Source organism: Mobula birostris, chromosome 17 (genome assembly GCF_030028105.1).
Source record: "Mobula birostris isolate sMobBir1 chromosome 17, sMobBir1.hap1, whole genome shotgun sequence".
Lineage (NCBI taxonomy): Eukaryota > Metazoa > Chordata > Chondrichthyes > Myliobatiformes > Myliobatidae > Mobula > Mobula birostris.
Window position 1 is genome coordinate 68,714,310 of NC_092386.1, and position 22,767 is coordinate 68,737,076.

Genomic DNA, 22,767 nt, shown 5'->3' on the forward strand with positions numbered 1-22,767 from the left:
TCCATTTCTCTCCTTGCATGCTCCCACAAGCCTTCTCACAATGGGAGTATTTGATCCCCACAATAGTGGAAGCTTCACCTTTTACAACTGGATCCAGGCAGACCAACACTAATGTATCAAGGATCTCAGCTGCTCCAACATCTGCTTCCAAAAACTCTGGCTTCAACAAGTAATCACCATACAGGTAATCATCAGTACTAAGGGGCCAAATTTCTGGGGCATTGAGTGGCGTCAATGAAAAATGCGTCAAATACTGGTCATAAAAGGATCTGTAGAGTAGAGTAACCTGAGAGGCTCTAGAAAAAATGTCCTCGATCCGTATGGATACACCCGAGCTTTGTCCCACTAAGCTTTCGGGAATAAGATTTTGAACTTTAATGTTTCTCTTAATACATTGCTTGGAACGTGTTCTCTCTGAGACACAAGTCCATTCCCTTACCGGGTCCCTCCGAAGTTTCATGACTTCCTTCTTTGTTTGAGCAACCATTAGGTTACTTTCCGAAGGTTTTCCTGCCCGTCATACTCCTGCTTGAAAAGTCCATCCTCACCACAGTTGTAAAAGAAAATACCGGTTGCTACCCTCGTCAAGAGACAGCAGCCCTCTGCTTAATACGTCCTTCCAGTGGGTCTGGTGTCCTTTCGGACTTGTCACACTTGGTGGCAGCGCGAGCCAACACCAACCGAAATACCTCTGCTTGCAGATCTTTCACTACATCCTGCAAAATCCCCACTTGCGTGACATCAGGTGACATGCCAGCAGAGGCTACTACTGAGGATTTTGCCCTGCTGATGGAGGCCTCCCACTCCTCCATTGTATTTTCCTCCTCTCTCCCTTCTTTGATCAGCTCAACAAATGAGGGATGGGGACACGTCATGAGACATTCAAATGCTTAAAGCAATCACATTGCATGACAGCACACCCTTCACAACTTGCTCCATCCTTAATCGATTTATCTCAGCCAGTTAAATGGCCCCTTTATGGAACAAGCCATCTCTCTAGCCTGAAAACATATGGAGAAAGATTTTCCACTTTCTCCTGGAATATATGCCTAAGGCTCATTCTAAGCTCTGCTGGGCATTTATCTACTAGTGAATTAATTGCTAATAACAGCTCAGAATTTTCATCAACCGCTGAAGGACCCGTTGAACCGTTCACATCAGACAACTCCTTTTCCTCACTTTGCAGAATTGAGAAAAACTCATCTTTAAATTCTTCACCCTCAGCTACAATCCCCCCCCCTTCTCTAAAAATATAGACTGCCGTGGCCCCATCTCTAAAGGTTCTCCTATTGTATCAGAAAGCGCAACTTCAGTTACGTCACTGGTAGTCTGGACTAACAGGGCATCCTTACCAGCTGATTGGTCAAAATGCCATTCAATCAGCATAACTTTCCTAACACTTTTACACAACTCAGCACTCTAAGTAGCAGTTCATCAGGGCTTCAAATATCCACCCTGCTCAGAACGCAAGCATTATTTGTGGATAACCTCTTCAAATTGCATCATGCAATAAAGTACCTTAATCATTTCCCCTGACACTGGCTTAAACACACAACCACTTCATCAATCCTTAAAAAGTGTTTACACAGCATCTGAAACCTGGACGAAGCCCCCACAAATATAATCCTCTGACCAGAGCTTGTATGCAAACTTAGCTAGTTAGCCTACCCTAACAGCTATGTGACTCACCAGTGAGCAGGCTACCTTTCTAAACAATATACATCTAGCATCAGTATCATTTGGGGTTCATCCAAACAGCAACACTGGGAATTCCAATGGCTCCTCGATTTTAGCAAATGCTGTGTAAATACTGACCATTAACAATTATCGTTCACCAAGAAATACATCGTAGGCTAGCATAGAATTATAAAGTACGTTTACTAATTTTAGCTTTATCAAACAGTTAGTAGGGAAAAAAAAAATAAATAAAAGTGCCCATTACAGTTAAACCACTCTAAATGTGCACATAAACATTGGAGCTCATTCAGGTAGTGGATGGGTATACAGCTTTACTCACAGTGCTTATTGGCTAACACAACATTCCTTAAGTTGGACAATATATCTCCTTATCTTTAGCCGAAGCCAAAACACTCATCAGCACGACACACTGCTTTCATAGAAAACTGCTAAAATAAAATACCTCAGCTTAGCAATAGAAACCTTAACCATAATGGAGCTGACTAATTTTACAATTCACTGCAGCTTACTTTGATCCTGTGCGATAGTTTCCCCCACCAAATACCAGATGGTGATGCAGCCAGTTAAATGCTCTCCATGGTACATCTGCCAAAATTTGCCAGTGTTTTAGGTGACATACCAAATCTACTCCAACTCCTAATGAAATATAGCCACTATCTTGCCTTCTTTTTAGTTAGGTCCTCAGAGATATCAACACCCAGGAACTTGAAATTGCTCACTCTCTCCACTTCTAATCCCTCTATGAGGTCTAGCGTAAATTTGGCTCATCTTACCCTTCCTGAAGTCCACAATCAGCACTTTAGTCTTAATGATGTTGAGTGCAAGGTCTTCACTGTGACACTACTTAACTAACTGGTATATTTTGTTCCTGTACGCCCTCTCGTCACCATCTGAGATTCTGCCAACAATGGTTGTAACCATCTGCAAATTTATAGATGGCTTTTGACTATGCCTAGCCACACTGTCAAGGGTGTAAAGATGTCATGGGCGAGGCACACATCCCTGAGGGGCACCAGTGTTGATTGTCAGTGAGGTGGAGATGGTATTTCCAATCCACACAGATTGTGGTCTTCCAGTTAGGAAGTCAAGAATCCATTTACAGAGGGAGGTACAGAGGCCCAGGTTCTCTAGCTTTTCTCTCAGGACTATAGGCATAATGGTGTCAAACGCTGAGCTATAGTCAATAAGCAGCATCCTGACATAGATATTTGTATTGCCCAGCTTATCCAAGCCTGCATGGAGAGCCAATGAGATTGCACTTGCCATAGACCTATTGTGACAATAGGTCTATGGCAGTGGGTCCAGGTCCTTGCTGAGGCAGGAGTAGATTGACCAACCTCTCAAAGAACTTCCTCACCATAGATGTGAGAGCTACTGGACAATAGTTGTTAGGGCCGCTCACTTGGACACTGATATTATTGATGCCCTTCTGAAGCAGGTGGGAACTTCCAACTCCAGCAACGAAGAGTTGACAATGTCCTTGAACACCACCGCCAGTTCGTAGGCACGAGTTTGCAAAGCCCTACCAGATATTCCATGTTCACCCCCCTGAAAGGCAGCCCCGATGTTGGCCTCAAGACAGAGATCACAAGATCATCATGGATCCTCATAGCTGTGGTTTTATTCTCCCTTTCAACTGCCATTGATGATGTTGGGTTTCACTTTGCAGGAAGTGATGGGCTGCAAACTCTGCCAGAACTGATGTCCATCTGATATTCCCTTCAACCTCACTTGGAATTATTCGTTAGCTCTTGAAATAGCCCTCTGCAAGTCATACCCAGTTTTCCTTTTGCACACCTGGGTCGCCAGGCTTGAACGCCAGCTATCTAGCGCTCAGCAGACTACAAGCCTCTTTGCCTGTCTACAGCTTTTGACTTGGGTATGTACAGTAAGCTCTTGTAGGCACACTCATCCACACAGAAATCAACAACAGCCGTGGCACACTCAGACTCAAAGGTGAATTACATTTCATCGGAACATAATCATTCACATGCAACCTCTCTGCATTCTCTTCAAAGCTCACAGTGAAACTTAGAGAAATTATTCACCCCCCCCCCCCCGGAAGTTTTCATGTTTTATTGTTTTACAACATTGAATCACAGTGGATTTAATTTGGCTTTTTTCATAGTGATCAACAGAAAAAGACTCTTTCATGTCAAAGTGAAAACGTCTCTACAAAGAGATCTAAATTAATTATAAATATAAAACAAAAAAATCAATTGCATATGTATTCACTCCCTTCAAGTCAGTGTTTAGTTGGTGCACCTTTGTCAGCAATTACAGCTTTGAGTCAGAATGGATAGGTCTCTATCAGCTTTGCACATCAACACTGCAATTTTTCCTCATTCTTCTTTTCAAAACTGTTAGGTTGCATGGCAATCGTGAGTGAACAGCCCTTTTCAAGTTCAGTGACAAATTCTCAATTGGATTTACAAGTAGATGAGAGTGCAAGGAAGGACAAGCCAATGACTGTGTACAAATGCAGACAGAGCGAAGAGTTAAGTTGTACCACAGAGGCAAAATTCAAAAGGGTGAAGAATGCAAGACCGAAGGTGCTGTATTTATATGTGTGTAGCATTCAGACAGGGAATTTTTGTGGGTGGAGTTAAGAAACCACTATGGGAATCATATATAGGCCTCCAAATATTAGCCGAGATGTGGGGTTGAGATTGCAAAGGGAGCTGGAAAAGGCATGTAACAAAGACAATGACACAACCGCAATGGGGGGCTTCAATATACAAGGGGAATGGGAAAATCAGGTTGGTGTCGGACCGCAACAGAGGGAATTTGTTGAATGCCCATGAGATAGCTTTTTAGAGCAGCCTGTGCTTGAGCCTATTCGGAAAAAGGCCATCTTAGATTGGGTATTTTGTAATAACCCAGATCTTATTAGGGAGCTTAACGTAAAGGAATCCTTGGGAGGTACTGATCATAATATGATTGAAATCATACTGCAATTGGAGAGGGAGAAACACAAGTCACATGTGTCAGTATCTCAAAGGAATAAAGGAAATTACAAACGCATGAGAGAGGGGATGAGGAACTGAAAAGTGTTATGATCTTTTTTTAGAATCACTTGATTCTAGCATTGTCCCAGAGGACTGAAAGATTGAAAATGTCACTCCATTCTTTAAGGGAGGAATGCAAAAGAAAGAAAATTATAGGCCAGTTAGCTTAACCTCAGTGGTTGGGAAAGTGTTGGAGTCTATTATTAAAGATAAGGTTTTGGAGACTGATGATAAGTCAAAGTCAGTGAAGGAAATTCTTGCCTGATAAATCTGTTAGAATTTTTCCAGGAAGTAACAAGCAGGGTGGACAAAGGAGAGGCAGTGGATGTCATTTATTTGGATTTTCAGAAGGCATTTGATAAGGTGTGACATGAGGCTGCTTAACAAGATAAAATCCCATGGCATTACAGGAAAGATACTGGCATGGATAGAGGAATGGCTGACAGGCAGGAGACAGAGAGTGGGAAGAAAAGGGTCTTTTTTGGTTCACTGCCAGTGACTAGTGGTGTTCCTCAGGGGTCAGTATTGGGGCCGCTACTTTTCACATTGTATGTCAATGATTTGGATAACGGAATTGATGATTTTGTGGCAAAATCTGCAGATGATACGAAGATAGGTGGAGGGGTAGGTAGTGCTGAGGAAACAATGCAATTTCAACAGGGCATGGACAAATTGAAAGAATGGGCAAAAAAGTGGCAGATGGAATACATTGTTGGAAAAATATGATACTGCATTTTGGTAAAAGGAACAATAGTGCAGACTATTAACTAAATGGGGAGGAGGTTCAAACATCAGAGGTGCAGAGGGACTTAGGAGTCCTCGTGCAAGACTCCCAGAAGGTTAATTTATACGACACTACTCAGACTGCATTTGGGCAACAGCTTTGGGTCCCATATCTCAGAAAGGATGTGTTGTCATTGGACAGAGTGCAGAGGACGTTCACGAGGATGGTTCTGGGAATGAAGGCGTTAACATATGAAGAGCGTTTGGCAGCTTTGGGCCTGTACTCACTGGAATTTAGAAGAAGGCGTGGGGCTCTCATTGAATCCTATAGAAAGTTGAAAGGACTAGATAAGGTGGATGTGGAGAGGATGTTTCCTGTGGTGGAGTATCCAGAACTAGAGGGCACAGCCTCAAAATTGAAGGGCAACCTTCTAGAACAGATATGGAGGAATTTTTTTAGCCAGAGAGTAGTGAATCTGTGAAATGCTCTGCCACAGACAGATGTGGAGGCTAAGTCTGTGGGTATATTTAAGGCGGAAGTTGATCATTTCCTGATCAGTCAGGGCATCAAAGGATATGGCAAGACAGCAGGTGTATGGGGTTGAGTGGGATCCAGGATCAGCCATGATGGAATGGTGGAGCAGACTTGATGGGCTGAGTGGCCTAATTCTGTTCCTATCTTATGGCTTTGCCAGTGTGGTACTGCCCCAGGAACATGGGGGTCTAAGACGACCTGTAGCATACTATTCCACACTATAGACCCCAGCAGTGAGAGGAATGCTAGGAATTTTAAGGATAGTGGCACCTACAGCAGTGATGGTTGAAAAGACTGCACCATTTGTACTAGACCACACTTGTAATATGCTGATAGCTAATGTGGTGATGCTGCTTCTCAATGCGGCACCTGCACAGCACTTTACCATAGACCGCCTAACAGGGTACAAGGTCATGCTGCTCAGCAAATCAAATTTAACCTTCAAAGAGAACCGGCTCTCAACCCAGCTACACTGGTCCCTATGGTGGAATCCCCCAAACCTCATGACTTAGTTGAAACTGTCACGTCACCCCGACCCAACTTTTCTACTGTGCCCCTTGACAGCCCGCACTTGATGCTCTTTACGGATGGCTCCTCTTGTAAGCCTAATGACTACACTGTACTGGCAGGTTATGCAAGACTGACTCCTTTTGAGACATTAGAGGCAGAGGCCTTTGCCCAAAGAATGTCCGCTCTGGCACGAACCTGGATTTATACAGACTCTAGGTATGCTTTTGGAGTGCTTTGGGTCACTCTGGCAACAGAGAGGGTTTATTACTTTATCAGGGAAACCTATACAACATGTGCATCTTATTAATTTATTGCAAGCAATGCAGTTACCAAAACAAATTGCTGTCATTAAGTAATAACTTTCCACTAATACTCCAGACCCCATAGCACAGGTAATGATCCCGCCAATACAGCAGCTGAAAAGGTTGCCATTGATGAAAAAGTGACGCAGATGCTTATGCAAGTGCAATGCAGTCCAACAGCTCCTACTCCTACTTTGCAGGATTTGTTTGCTGCCTAGGAAGGGTTTCCAGAGAGAGGAGAGGGGGTTATGGAGGGACAAGCAATACTTCAAGGATTCTGAAGGGGTATGGAGGCATCCAGATAATCGCCCGGTGTGTCCCGGAAATTTCCTACGTGCCCTTATTCGGTTAGTGCAAGGGAAAGGTCAGGTAGGAAAGGTGGGTATTATACATCAGATACAACAATAGTTTGCAGCAGGGCTGACAGTAATTGCAGAACAGGTTGAGAGAAGCTGTGAAATCTGCAGACTGACTTTATGCACGTGGCTGCCAATAAATACCGTCGGCAATAGTGGATATATTCTCTAAGTGGGTTGAGGCCTTTACCACTAGAAAGGATGATACACGAACAGTGGTTAAGACCTCGTTGAAGGAGATTATTCCCAAATTTAGGGTGCCATACAAATTTAACAGCGACTGAGGGACTCATTTCACAGGTAAACTAATCAAATAATTGGACCAAGCGTTAGGTTTCATTTGGGAGTATCATCTTCGTATCAGTCCCAATCCTCTGGGTTAGTGGAAAGAATGAATGGAGTAATAAAAGATACATTGGCTAAAACATGTCAGGAAACTGGATTGAAGTGTCCGGAGGCCCTTCCTATGACTTTATATACTCAAAGAAATCAAGTAAATCGGACAACTAAATTAACCTCATTTGAAGTGTTAATAGGATGACCAATGCCAGCCGGACCTCAACCTCCTTTAACAAGTGCCCAAGCCTCTTTGGCCTGGACTGACAAGAATACTATTGAAATTAAGTTTTTGGATGAAGCCATAAGATTGAATCGGGGCAAGTGGCAGCTGCATTGCCTCAGCCGGGGGAAGAGATTAATCATCTCTTTAAACCAGGGGACTATGTATATGTGAAAACGCTCAAGAAAGACTCTTTCTGCTAGATGGAAGAGGCCCTATCACATGATTTTGGTGACAAGGACTGCAGTAGAGGTAGAAAAAAAGCCCAACTGGATTCACAGGAGGCGGTGCAAGCTTCAATCATGGTGAGGGAGAAGCGGTGACCCCAAAAAAAAAAAAAAAAAAATGGAAGTTGTTATTTTACTTGGACTCTTGCAGGCACAGGCCCCCTAATACAGGTTGGCCTTCACTAATCCAATTACCTGTAATCCAGTTCCTTTGATAATCTGGCACTTAATGTGATCCTTCTGTAATTCTGCATTTTCACTAATCCAGCACTCCTCAAGTCCCAATGGTGCCAGATTAGTGAGGGCCGACCTGTATATAAATAAGGCCCCACTGCATAATAAATTTGTCTTAGTTATGAATTTGTCGTGCGCATGAATGCTTCTGCTTGCTGGATATGCACTCGCAGCGGGGGCAGGGAGGTAACCCTTTCAGGGCTGTTCCCCTCAAGAAGAACAAAGTGGCTTAATGGGTCCTCTGACAGAATGGGGCCACTTACCAGAGGGAAGAGGAAAACTGTGAAAGACAGGATTAAAACACAGATATGACAAAACAAGGAAGAATGGACACAGGAAGGATATAGTTTGGAGACCTTTAAGGGCTCCTATCAACCCAAGTATAACGTGTCCCATTTCCCCCATTCCTAGTATTGAGCAGTTCCCTGTGGGTGAATTGTGTGTAAAGTGAACCCACCTCTTGGGGTCAGGGAAAGTGAGGTCTATTGATATTAGCTACTGTCTACAAACCCTTCACTCCAATGACCCACTTGGAAGTAACCTCTTATTCTTCAGGAGAAGGGCCACGATCAGTACACCTGAGAGAGGTGACACCCATCGAAATCCAAGTGGAAATGCCATTGATTTTTTGCAAATATGGCATTCAGGTCACTTTCAGTACGGTTCCCTATAACGGTACTTACTTTGTCTGCAGCTACTGGGCCTATCCCTGGCTGCCCCAAAACTGGGTAGGAGCCTGTTATTTGGCCTGTGCGGCTCCCTTTTTGTGACACCTAAAAATCCTTAAACTTGCATCCCAACTTCCAGATTAAGAGAGCTATCACTGATGCTGAAAGGTTCTGGATGATTATGTTTCCTATGCTCAGGGCAGACAGAGCAGCTCAAAAATGGAAACAAATGACCTCAGCCCTGGAAAAGATGGCCAGTGATACCTCTTTGGCCCTGCAGGAAACTCAGCAGCATTGGGGTAGTAGCCATAAGAATGGTAGCCCTGAATGTCTCTGGACTTCATACTAGCTGAGAAAGGTGGAACCTGTGCTATTATAGGACAGGAATGCTGTATCTATATTCCCAATGAGTCCGAGAACATAATCCATCAGGCAGACCATTATTCAGAAGAGTGTGAAGACATACGTAAGGTAGGAGAAGTCCACAACTATAACCCACCCAGAGTGTGGTGGCCTTTCGGGAATCTCTTAGGAGGGTGGTGGACAATGGTGCAGCATTGTGCATTAATACTAGCATTGATCGTAGTGGTAGTAGGGACCTTTAGATTTACATGTGCCCTGGTACCCCAGCCCCGGCATGGAACCACAGAGATGTTTCCAAAGATGAAGTTGGAACCCATTGATCCTGAGTATGATGGAGATACTTGTTTAGACATGTGCCCTCTGCCCCCCAGGTTATGAAGCCCCTTATTTGGAAGATGAGAAGGTGAAAAGCTGATCTAATGATCAAAAAGGAGGGGACTGTGGAAGAAAATTAACCCTTAATTCTCAGTCTTAAAATCACAAGGATAGCAGGATAAAAAGCAAATGGGTTCTATCTACTTGTACTAATTAGCAACAAGTCCTGTTAGTAATGAAGAACTGATAAGCATGGATGTTGTGTGCAAGGAGGAACCATTGGCCTTCAAGGCTACAGGACTATCTGCTTAGTTTCTTTTAATTAATGGGGAACTGATTGTAATTATGGGGACGCCATGTCTAAATTTGTGTACAGCATGGAAGCATCATGAACCTTGTCAATAAGGTCTAAGCAAGAACTTTTGACCCCTGAAAACTGCCAAGCTGCATGTATTTTAAGGTATAAAACCCCATGCTTGTACTCACTTTAGCAGAGTCTCTTGGTGGGATCTCCATGGTCACAGAATAAAAGTAATTAAACCCAATACAGGGGGCTGTGTCTTTAAGTCTAAATCGGTGATAATGAGACAATGAGCTCCAATGATGTGCACATTTGGACCGCTTTAATTGTAATTAGAAAATTAGTAAATACACTTCCTTTATAATTGTATGCAGTGCACGATCTGTTATTTCTTGCCAATGGATAATTGTGTATGGGCAGTATTTACACAGCGTTCGCTCAAATTGGGGTTCCATTAATCGAAACATCCCAACTTGCCTGTTTGGTTGGACCCAAATCATACTGTCCCTAGCCGTACATTGTTAAGAAATGTGGTCTTCTCACCACTTGAGTCTAGCAGCTGTTAGCAAAGCCAGCAAATGAGCCAATTTTCCATACAAGCCCAGTGAGGGGGCTTCAAACTGTTTCTCCTTCATAAATGCACACAAATTCTGCCCAATGATATTTAATTGCTGTTTCCTGATATTTTCCCTATTAGTTGTCAGGCCAAATGTCCACAGCTTCAGCTTCTCAATTCTGAAGAGTGAGGTTACTTTTGCTAATTTCCTTCTGTATTAACTATTCCAGAAGCACAAATTTTGGAAGATGACAGGAGTGAAGACAGGACCAATTAGATATAAAGTTGGGCAGATGTGCCTGGAGGCAGTGGAAGTGAGTGAGGTCCTCAATAAATACTTCTCTTCGGTATTAACCAATGAGAGGGAACTTGATGATGGTAAGGACAAAATGAGTGAGGTTGATGTTCTGGAGCATGTTGATATTAAGGGAGAGGAGGTGTTGGAGTTGTTAAAATACATTAGGGCGGATAAGTCCCCGGGGCCTGACGGAACATTCCCCAGGCTGCTCCACGAGACGAGGGAACAGACTGCTGAGCCTCTGGCTAGGATCTTTATGTCCTCGTTGTCCACGGGAATGGTACCGGAGGATTGGAGGGAGGTGAATGTTGTCCCCTTGTTCAAAAAAGGCAGTAGGGATAGTCCAGGTAATTATAGACCAGTGAGCCTTACGTCTGTGGTGGGAAATCTGTTGAAAAAGATTCTTAGAGATAGGATCCCTGGGCATTTAGAGAATCATGGTCTGATCAGGGACAGTCAGCATGGCTTTGTGAAGGACAGATCGTGTCTAACAAGCCTGATAGAGTTCTTTGAAGAGGTGACCAGGCATATAGATGAGGGTAGTGCAGTGGATGTGATCTATATGGATTTTAGTAAGGCATTTGACAAGGTTCCACATGGTAGACTTATTCAGAAAGTCAGAAAGCATGGGATCCAGGGAAGTTTGGCCAGGTGGATTCAGAATTGGCTTACCTGCAGAAGGCAAAGGGTCGTGGTGGAGGGAGTACATTCAGAATGGAGGATTGTGACTAGTGGTGTCCCACAAGGATCTGTTCTGGGACCTCTACTTTTCGTGATTTTTATTAATGACCTGGATGTGGGGGTAGAAGGGTGGATTGGCAAGTTTGCAGACGACACAAAGGTTGGTGGTGTTGTAGATAGTCGAAGATTGCAGAGAGACATTGACAGGATGCAGAAGTGGGCTGAGAAGTGGCAGATGGAGTTCAACCCAGAGAAGTGTGAGGTGATACACTTTGGAAGGACAAACTCCAAAGCAGAGTACAAAGTAAATGGCAGGATACTTGGTAGTGTGGAGGAGCAGAGGGATCTGGGGGTATATGTCCACAGATCCCTGAAAGTTGCCTCACAGGTAGATAGGGTAGTTAAGAAAGCTTATGGGGTGTTAGCTTTCATAAGTCGAGGGATAGAGTTTAAAAGTCGCGATGTAATGATGCAGCTCTATAAAACTCTGGTTAGGCCACACTTGGAGTACTGTGTCCACTTCTGGTCACCTCACTATAGGAAGGATGTGGAAGCATTGGAAAGGGTACAGAAGAGATTTACCAGAATGCTGCCTGGTTTAGAGAGTATGCATTATGATCAAATATTAAGGGAGCTAGGGCTTTACTCTTTGGAGAGAAGGAGGATGAGAGGAGACATGATGGAGGTGTACAAGATAATAAGAGGAATAGATAGAGTGGATAGCCAGCGCCTCTTCCCCAGGGCACCAATGCTCAATACAAGAGGACATGGCTTTAAGGTAAGGGGTGGGAAGCTCAAGGGGGATATTAGAGGAAGAGTTTTTACTCAGAGAGCGGTTGGTGCGTGGAATGCACTGCCTGAGTCAGTGGTGGAGGCAGGTACACTAGTGAAGTTTAAGAGACTACTAGACAGGTATATGGAGGAATTTAAGATGGGGTCTTATATGGGAGGCAGGGTTTGAGGGTCAGCACAACATTGTGGGCCGAAGGGCCTGTACTGTGCTGTACTATTCTATGTCCTATATTTTCCAGTACATCAATCATCTTGATACAGGTCATCTGTTCCTGGGGATTTATTGCTTTTCAGTCCCAATAATTTTCTTGATTTTTTTCTATTTAAAATGAATGTTATTTTTTTTAAACTCCATTCAATTCAGAGCCCATTTAATTTGCAAGCCAACTTCTACTTTAAAACATTCATTCCCTCCAAAACCAACATCACCTCAACATGGACTGAAGTAGATACCAAGGTTCCATCAGTAATACCATCTAAACTTTATGTCCTCGCCATCGAAAATGAGACTAGAAGGGGTATGGAAATATTCTCATCTTGACAACACAAGTCAAAGAAAGTGGAACATTAATTACCATTGGCATTCCTACTGGTTGAAATCATAGATCTACTTCCCAAACATATGAGTGTCCTTACCACATGGGCTCCAGTGATAAGATGATTTTTTTTTTTTTTTTTTTAAAACATCACCCCCAACTCAAACATAGACAATAGATATAAACAGTGGCCTCACAGGCAATGCTTACATTCCACAATTAGGGGGAAGAATTGTGTACACTATTACTAAATGCAAATTACCAAATAGAACGAGTTTCTGTACAGTGCACACATTTGGAATTCACATCAGCATATAGATTTTTAGCCTCATACCTGCAGCTGCTTTACAGCCTCTTCCAAAATGTTAATCTGGTTGTCTTTCTTCAATAAGGAAGTCTGAAGATCTTCAAGTTTGTTCTCTGATGTTCTGGAGCTCAGCTCTGTCTGCAATTGCGTGATTTTACCTTCTTGCAGTTTGTTGGTTTCCTGGCTTGTGGTCAATGCCATTTTTAATTCTTGAATTTTTATTCCCATTGTCTGAAATTGTATAGTTAGCCGATAAGTTTAACTCTCCCAAACTATTTCAGATTACTGCATTTCAAGATGCTTTAAATAACTTGTATTTTATTCATAATATCTACATTAAATTGTACCTTTGAAATATAAAGCAAAATGTTTGTGTGGCAAGACGCAGAGCAACAAAATCAATTTTTCATTCATGTACATCTCATGACTGTTAAGTAAGGGAATTATACCTCGGCTGCAGCTCCGCAAGTGTACAATGGCACGCATGCCTTGAACTGCAGCAGCTGTTGCAAGCTTGCTCAAGCAACCTCAAGCATCCAGCACACAGTCCCAGATCCTGGAACGAGCTAGTCAGCAATAATCATTTATGCACACTTTTACATTGGAACACCAGCACAGTTTCTGTAGACCAAAAGGCAGGATTTACCAAGCTGATCATCCTCCTGTAGGCGTCTCAGAAAAGCATCTCGGAGAGATGGGTCCCAAGTAAAACAACCGCATGGAATAACTCACAAGGAAATCAATTAGGAGGAGTAAGTCACGAGACCATTCAAGTCTGCTCCACCATTCAAAAATTTCATGGCTGCTTTATGCTGGAATCAAAATCCTTTTCTGCACCAGTCTCCATAACCCTCAATCCTTGCAAATATCTATCAATCTCTACCTTAAATATTATCTAACAGTCTGGCCTCTAAAAGCCTCAAGGCAGAGAATTCCAGAGACTGAACAGCTTCTGAGAGAAAAAAAATTATGTACCGCAGTATGAAATGCCCAGTGCCTTAGTTGTGACTGACACTCGCAATATCTACCCTGTTAAGTCCCTTTAGGATCATATACATTTGAGTAAGGTCACTCCTTCGTTGTTCTCAACTCCGTAATAGAGGAACCCTCAACTTCCCAGGAATTAGTCCAGTGAGTCTTTTTTGACTACCTCCAACACAACCATACACTTTTTTTTTTTTTTTATAAAGGGTAAGGCGATCAAAAAACGTGTACAGTATTCCAGATGCAGCCTCACAAGCAGCCTATGTATCTGCCGAAAAACTCAGTGGGTGAAGCAGCATTGGTGAGAGGAGAGAAATTGTTGATCTTATGGGCTGAATCCTTTGCACTTTATGTCTCCATTGTAGAACAGAGCCTGATTCTGAAGCTTAACTGACTTTGCATTGAGGGCCAAGATACTTAACAAGTCCTGCTACATCTGTTGGAAGAGGACTAAAGCTAACGTTTCAGCTTGAAGACTTTCATAACTGGAATAAGACAAGATTGGTTGTTATTCTGCAGGAAGGGTGCAACTGGGAGGAAATCTCAGACAGGGCAAAATCAATACAACCAATAGTGATAAGCTTTAACATCAAAGAAGAATGTAGCAGGTCAAGCAGCACTAGTGAGAAGAATGAAACTGTTGATGTTCAGGACTAACACCTCACCTGACACAGAGTGGAGAGGCAAGATGACCAGCAGAGAGAGAAGCGGAGTGGCAAGAAAGGATTTCCAGGCATTTGGTGGATTGAGAAGAGGTGCAGAAAGACAAAAAGGTAGTGCCAGAGAGGACCACCAGCGGATGGAACCTGTGATTCTTTGCACACAAGAACCATATTCTTTTTATCACAAAAGGAAGAGCTGCACCACATCCCCAATTTCTCAGCCACCTCAACGAGATGCTCCTGGTTCATGCTTCAGCAATAGTAAAAAACATTGTCAGCCCATTCATAAATGTGACCTGACGGTGAAAAGAAAGAGGAACAAGTCATGCAACACATAACAAAGTTGCTGGTGAACTGACGAAGGGTCTCGGCCCAAAACGTCGACTGTACCTCTTCCTAGAGATGCTGCCTGGCCTGCTGCGTTCACCAGTAACTTTGATGTGTATTGCTAGAATCTCCAGCATCTGCAGATTTCCCCGAGTTTGAGGAACAAGTCATACTAGTTATTAAATATGACGCTTTGTTTGTGCTGTGATTCACTTTTGTCAGGAGCAAGGGCAATCTGATCACAGATGCTCCATCTGCAGACAACAGTTGAATACAGAAGACGACAGTGATACTGTCTATAAACAGGGAGGCCTGTTTTGAGGGTTGCCATTTCCTAGGATTCCCCTTACATTCCCTTTCTGCAATACACAAGGGCAGGCAGTCTTGCCAAGCTCCAGATTTGATAGGAAAGCTTCACTTTTCCATCCATTAATTGCACATGAATTACTAACACACACACAAAGCAGTCATATTCAACTGCAGATTCCCAGCAGAACCCCTATATTGGAGATAATATCCACCTTCTATGGAAATATTCCGTTATAATCCAAACTCACTGAACAAGTCGATTCTGTCCAGCTTGAAAACAACTAATCACTGAACAGCACAAAGCCGTCAAGAGACCTTCCTGCTGGAATGCCACAGCAATCACCAGCCTCAAAGCACACAACCTGATTGATAATGACCTTACAAGGAAATCTTTAATCTACATTAAGTAGTGAGATAGGTTGCCAATTTCTCATCTCTTCCTGGTAAATGAGGGCAATGAGGATTCTTGGCTTCTGATATACTGTCCTCTGGAAGTAGGACCAATCCACTCCAGTCTATGCAACATAATTCAACTGCATTTCAGAATGACTATATTCTTGTTCTGGCACGAAAATACTACACTATCAAAATGCTCTATGGAGAGGTTACTTGAGAAACTGACCTCCAAGATCTTCAACTTACAGCTATCAAATAATGTGCAGCTACACCCATAATTTTAAAATTACTGTAATATTAAAGTTCAGTTTCTTTTAGACAGTAAAAGTATTTCAGTACAGAGAATTTGCATACCTGAAACAATTGTTCATCTGTCTTCATTTTTTCCTTCAGCTTCTGGTTCTCCATGGCCAATATTGGATCATAGCCATTTTTGTTGAGTGATTGCCGTCTGACAGTTTCAATTTCCAAAAGCAGCTTCTCATTCTCCTTCTCCTGATTACCCACCTGATTCCAAGTATTCCTGATGTACATTACATATCCATTCTGCTTTGACCTGGAAAACGTAGCTTCATTCTGCAGGTATGGGAAAGAGAAATGTACTTTCAGCAACTTAAAGACTTTCAAAATGATTCTCAATGTGAAATCAAATGAAACAATTAACTTTAAGTGGTTTGTCCACCATTCGTAATTGACTTAAACTAATGAAGAGTGAAGTGTGACAGATATCACATAAGGCCTTCGATAAAATATTGTAATCAATGTTACTATACAAAAAGAAAGATGGCCTAATAGAATTCCACTGGCATTAACTCTGAAAAAGGTGAAAACTTGAAGCAGAACATCAACATCTGTACATTTATTTGCATGAATGAATGGATAAGCCAAATAAAACTGAACATGGGAGTCGTCCTTCACTGAAATCATTGCAGTCAATGCTTACACATTAACAATGCAGATTACTACTACGTACAAAGTCTTCAATAACAGACTATGTTGAGATAGTAGAAAATGATCCACTGCTGATCTCCAAAGACAGATACATTTTGCAGGTCTTTAAATGGAATTGCCCAATGCAAAGCACCAAAATCAGGATTATGATTTAAAAATTCAACCACTTTCTGGAGCAAAGGATTCCTACTCAAAAGTTTCTAAATATAACTCATATTACTAAAAGCTCAACATGGCAAATAAACAAATACCACATACTAATGTTGCTCATTTAGAGAAAATATATACCCGAACTGTTTCATTTTGAAGTTGAAGGTCTTGATTTAGTATCCGTATTCCATCTTCAATTTCTTCAATTGTCTTTGAAGCGTTTGTAAAAGATGCATTAGAAATTCTTTCCTGTAGAACCTGTCGAGCTTCTGCCTTGGAAGATAATCCATTCGTTGTGCTTCTCAGATAGTTTTGATATTTTAGTTTCAAATCTGATAAAATCTTCTGGGCATTCTGAATCAGAGTGTATGTAAAAATAAATGTAAACCATCTAAATAAGATTGTACAAAGCAGAATATATTATTTATTTAAAATAAGAATGGCCCGATGTCACTGGACACTCATGATCTTTTACTCCAATTCTTCAGTTGGAAAAATAGTCTTGTTTTGCTTATTAATAAAATTTTGTTTACCAGAAACATTGCAGCAGTGTATACAACAGATGCTGGAAAATTAAAATTCGGTATCAAAGTTGAAATGAATTATGAGTTGTACAAGGCATTACTGCTGCTTCACACATGAAGTTTTAATTATCACCACTATATGGGGTAGATTACATTAACAGGTATAACAGTCAAATTTTAAAATTGTTAAATTGTGAAAAGATACATTTTATTGCCGGTTTTGAATTAATGGAAGACCATGAAATGATGCTTATGTAATGTGTAAATAACTGTCACTGCCCACTTGATTAATTATATCTTCTGTTAACATTTATCAACATTCTAAAGGAAAAAAAAATTGCCTTCTTCGACGTTACTAAATTATTTGGGCTTACTTTTCCCCCTAGACTATGATGTTGAGGAAGGAAAACATTACAAATAAAATATATTGATGTTTTTAAAAACTGTTGCCCATTAGGAATTTAAATAAAACTTCAATTACCTGCAAAGTTTTTAAAGCTATTGGTCAATAGAACAGAATGAGGATGCAGATATAAAGAACCAAATAACTGGTCACTAGGAGCTCATAAATATTTGAAGGAATTTGATATCAACAGCCAAATTAAATCTTTGCTTAAAAGGCAGTCTACTTAGCACTTGATGGCTATTTCAACATTTTGAGATTGTGGTCTGTCTGTTCCACATGTCTAGTTTCCCAAAAAAAGGCTTCAAAAGCAGCTGCTAACAATACTAAATTTGACAGAGGAAATTCTGACTCAACTCAGCAAAATATTATCAAAACAAAAATCTAACAAAATTAGGGATACTAGACTGAATTTAAGGGAGCAAACATCAGAAACGATCAGAAATGACAAAGCAACCTTCAATTAGGAGAAATATTTTGACTAGTCCATCCAGCCAATGGAGAGTTCAAATTGTGTTCAGTCCCCTTCCCATGTCAACTAACTTTACCAAAATAACCTGATGCAAGAACAGGGTCTCTCTGCAACTCAGTTGAGGAGTGGAATGGTATGGAATAGATCTCAGCAGGCTAAGGGAAGCAGAAACTGAGAGTTTTGAATCTTTTTTAACAACAGCCAGGGTTCCAAAAGACTGAAGCATAGCTAAGAGGTTGGCATTAGTAGTAGAAACATTGAGGGAAAGGATTCTGGAACACAGGATTTATGTTCACTTGGAAAGTCAGGGCCTGGTTGAGTGAAGGCAGCACTGGGGGGGTGGGGGGTGCAGATCAGGCCTCATCAAACCAATTGTCTATTTTTGAGAATCCAGAAACAAAATTTTGGCAACATGGTTAAAGATTACAAGGATTTGTGCGAGGCTTTTAGTTAGATCTGACATAGCAGGCTTGTCCAGAATATTAAAACAAAAAGATCTGAGACTTTTGGGCAAACTAGATCCAAATTTAGATTGGTGAAACACATGCATGGTAATAGTAAATGGAGGCTTTTTCTGACTGGAATTTTTGTTTCTGTAGATATACACAAGTTGGGGGGGATTGATGAGGTCTGATTAGTAAATTTCCACGTGACTGGATTCACAGATAATGTAGATGTCGTTGAAGTATACTGTTGGAGTAAGGACAGACAAATTCAATCTAGACTAATAACGGAAAATATAATTTTGGAAAACATGCAGAGTAATCCAGAAATAATCTCAGGAGTGTTAATGTATAGAGAGTCTTGGAATGCATGTCCAAAGCTCCATGAAAATGGTAACAAAGTGATAAATTTGCATTTGGTCTGCTTTCATACACCACTGCATTTAGTACAAGAGAATAAATGCTAGGGTGTCATGCTGTAGCTGGACCAAGCATTAGGCAAGCCTCACTATAGAGGACGGTTTTGTTTGTTACACAAGTGGTATGCCAAGTCAGGAACCCAACTTTATCAAAATAATGCAGGCATTCCTTAGAAATATAGCAGATATTGAAAGGATATGAAAGAAAATACATTGAAATATTATCAGAAATAAATTGGTTCGAATTCTTGAAGCAATTCTAAAACAATATAAAAAAAATTTCTGTAGTTTTTATTCACTCATTTAAAAATTCGATTTATATTATGAAAGCTTTTGTAAATTGCGATGGACTGACAAATCATAATGGAGAATAAGAATCTTTTGATAGCAGTCAATGATGACTGATATTAGGCATGCAAGTTATTTTGACAGCTTAATCCCAATGACACGAAATAGACTCCCATTACACTGTTGGCAGAATTTCACAAAAGTATTTCAGAAATAAGATATTTAAGAATGACCCACAATTCAAATATTTAGTTAAGTGAGTGTTCCAAATCAACTACTTCCTCATATCAAAAACACATGATATGATCACAACCCTTTGCTGTATCACCCTTGGGAACAACCTTCATGAAACATTGTTCTGCTGGGGATGTGTGGCGAGGAAATAAAACAAAAACAAAAAAAAAGAATCACTGAAATATCACAGGCTCCCTTCTCCATTTATTTCTGTGGTACAAATGCAAAGGCTCCAGCTCTTTTTAGCAATAGCCATCAAATCATACATGAACTGGATATCTCGGTTGAAGTGACTGAAGATCTTATTTTATACCAGGACACATACTTTTTAGTAAATGCAACTGAATATCAATCAGGAAGAACAATCTCAGCAAACTTTACAGATCTGTAGTCCAGAACTATTAAGGTCAAATATAAAACGAGAGCTACAGATCTGAGTGCTCTGGATCCTCTCATTCAAGCTGTGTTTAATTTTGGATGGTGAATTTTAGCAACAAATCTTCAAAGTATCAAAAATTAAGTTGATAAAGTTATCTAAACATTAACTAAAAGGAAGGTTAAAAATAGAAATAAACTGTTGAAGTAATGTTTACAAAATTCATTACTCAGGGAAGTAGCAGTAAACTATGATAGATGGGAAATAAATTCTGATGTGCTGAGTAGGCTTGTGTGCATTAGGAGATATGGAGGTAAGCAGCACGAGCATTAGGACAACAAAAATGTATATCACTGAAAATACATTAATACCACTTCCAGTATGAATAATATTTTAGTACTCAATTATAACAAGCTAGACACCAATACCATTAATGATGCCTGTGGAGGCTGGTCTAGTTCTCAAGCCTTAAACAAAGCCTTGAAATTTCAGCCTTGTAATACACTGATAATTTCTTCAAAGTAATAAATGATACAAACCATCAAGTGATTTTCTTTTAAATTAATTAAAGTAGAAAGTCGCAGTATTTCAGGATTCTTCTCTTCCGAAGTTAACTCCAGCATAGGAGAGTCAGAAACGTGCTTCTTCAAAGACTGCAACTGTATACACAATTCCTCATTCTTTCTTTTCTCATCTGCTAGACCCAAGTCACATTCAGTTATAAGGACCTGATATCGCTTTATGTTCTGAGGAACAGTACTCATCACTCTCTGTTGAAAAAACGTGAAAGGAAAGCAAAAATATGATCAGAAATGAACAGGAGGAAATTAATACATTTTAGGGTAACACATTTTAATCCGGAATGTTAGATGGGCTCCTTCCATGTTGTTTCTTTTCTTACACTTTCAGTATTAATCAGATGCTCACAAGAGTAGACATTTGTAACTGATATTGTTGCACCACCTTCCAAAGTTACCAATTCCATTTCTGTGTGTTGTAATTCACTATGTATTAAGTTAACTTATATAGGCAAGCAGACGTTAGCTTCAGGACCTTCCTAGACACCGGAAATGATTTATACAGAATTTCAAACACATTTGATTACAAAATGGTATAAATATAATGGTAATCCAATTTTTATATTGGACCTTTGATAGAGAACACGCCTACATGTGTTTCTTATTTTACAAGATTTCTTCACCAGCTAAATTTGAGGCGTCTATGTTTGGAAGTTACACTTTATCAGGAATCAATGTCTGTTTTGACTGATGAAATATACGTCAGATTGCTGTTTGTATACTGAAATTACTAGGATCATTCCTCACCAATTAACCTTCACTTTAATACCTACTATGACATCAAACTCTCAGTGATGTGACATCACATTCAGTTGTCACCAATTCAGAAGTTAAAGATTTGGAAAGAACATACACCTACATGGGGTAACTAAATTACCACAGTAATTTATTGCTGGAAATGCAATTTTGACTGGACACAGAGACAATTCAAAGTTTTAGGTCCAGAGCTACTCTGTTCTAATAAAGAATAATAAATACAAAATGACAATTCTATATTCCACTCTGAAAATGCTACTGGATCAGTTGTTCCTTGAATTGCTACTGGGTCAGTTTTTCCTTGAATGTTCTCATATTATTTCAAAATTCCAATATGTATATTGCTTGTTTCTAAATTCAAAACCATGCAGCAAAACCTATTCATTGAAATATTGCATGTTAAAGTTTTAATTACCAAAAAATGACTCCTACACAACAGAAGCTGTTCATATAGTTTTTGATTCTCTTCCTGTAGTTTCTTAATGCTTATTGATTCTGCTGACTCTTCAGGGAACGTGGAACAAAATTTGACCAGAAGCTCATTCCATTCTTCCCCCTCTCTTGAAAGCTGTTGGTCAGTTTTAGCCAGTTCAATCTTGTACTCGTTTTCCAATTGGAATAAACTTTGAATTGTTTCCTGAATAATAATAAAAATAAATTTTAGTCCAACACACTGTATACCTTTTCTCAAATAGGTTTAAAATGATGGAAAAATGAAATGGCATCAATGCTGCTAGGAACGAACTAGCAGGAACGCATGGCAAGGACACACTTTGCTGAAGCATTAAAGCATGTTAAAATCTCACAATACCTACTTAAATTCCACCATGTAGAAACATAGAAAACCTACAGCACAATACAGGCCCTTCTGCCCACAAAGCTGTGCTGAACATGTCCTTACCTTAGAAATTACCTAGGGTACCCATAGCCCTCTATTTTACTAAGCTCCATGTATCTATCCAGGAGTCTCTTAAAAGACCCTGTTGTATCCGCCTCCACCACCGTCGCCGACAGCCCATTCCATGCACTCACCACTCTCTGCATCAAAAATTTACCCTGACATCGCCTACTTCCAAGCACCTTAAAACTGTGCCATCTCGTGCATTTCAGCCCTGGGAAAAAGCCTCTGACTATCCATATGGTCAATGCCGCTCATCATCTTATACACCTCTATAAGGTCACCTCTCATCCCCCGTTGCTCCAAGGAGAAAAGGCCAAGTTCACTCAACCTATTCTCTTAACGCATGCTGCCCAATCCAAGCAACATCCTTGTAAATCTCCTCTGCACCCTTTCTATGGTTTCCAAATCCTTCCTGTAGTTAGGCGACCAGAACTAAGCACAATACTCCAAGTGGGTTATGACCAGGGTCCTATATGGCTGTAACATTACCTCTTGGCTCCTAAACTCAGTCCCACGACTGATGAAGGCCAATGCACTGTACGCTTTCTTAACCACACAGTCAACCTGCGCAGCAGCTTTGAATCCTATGGACTCGGACCCCAAGATCCCTCTGATCCTCCACACT

At 40.8% G+C, this 22,767-nt stretch overlaps 1 protein-coding gene across 3 annotated transcripts in view; it reads right to left on the minus strand.

The window, feature by feature from the left end:
- Window positions 1-22,767, minus strand: part of cenpe (centromere protein E) — a 155,599-nt gene that overhangs the window by 11,753 nt on the left and 121,079 nt on the right. For all 3 annotated transcript variants that reach the window (XM_072281880.1, XM_072281879.1, XM_072281878.1), the window contains exons 41-45: window positions 21,657-21,878; window positions 20,447-20,677; window positions 16,887-17,102; window positions 16,002-16,223; window positions 12,997-13,200 (exon numbers count right to left, since the gene is read on the minus strand). In XM_072281880.1, coding sequence (XP_072137981.1) covers window positions 12,997-13,200; window positions 16,002-16,223; window positions 16,887-17,102; window positions 20,447-20,677; window positions 21,657-21,878 — 1,095 coding nt within the window. The remainder of the gene's footprint in view (window positions 1-12,996; window positions 13,201-16,001; window positions 16,224-16,886; window positions 17,103-20,446; window positions 20,678-21,656; window positions 21,879-22,767) is intronic.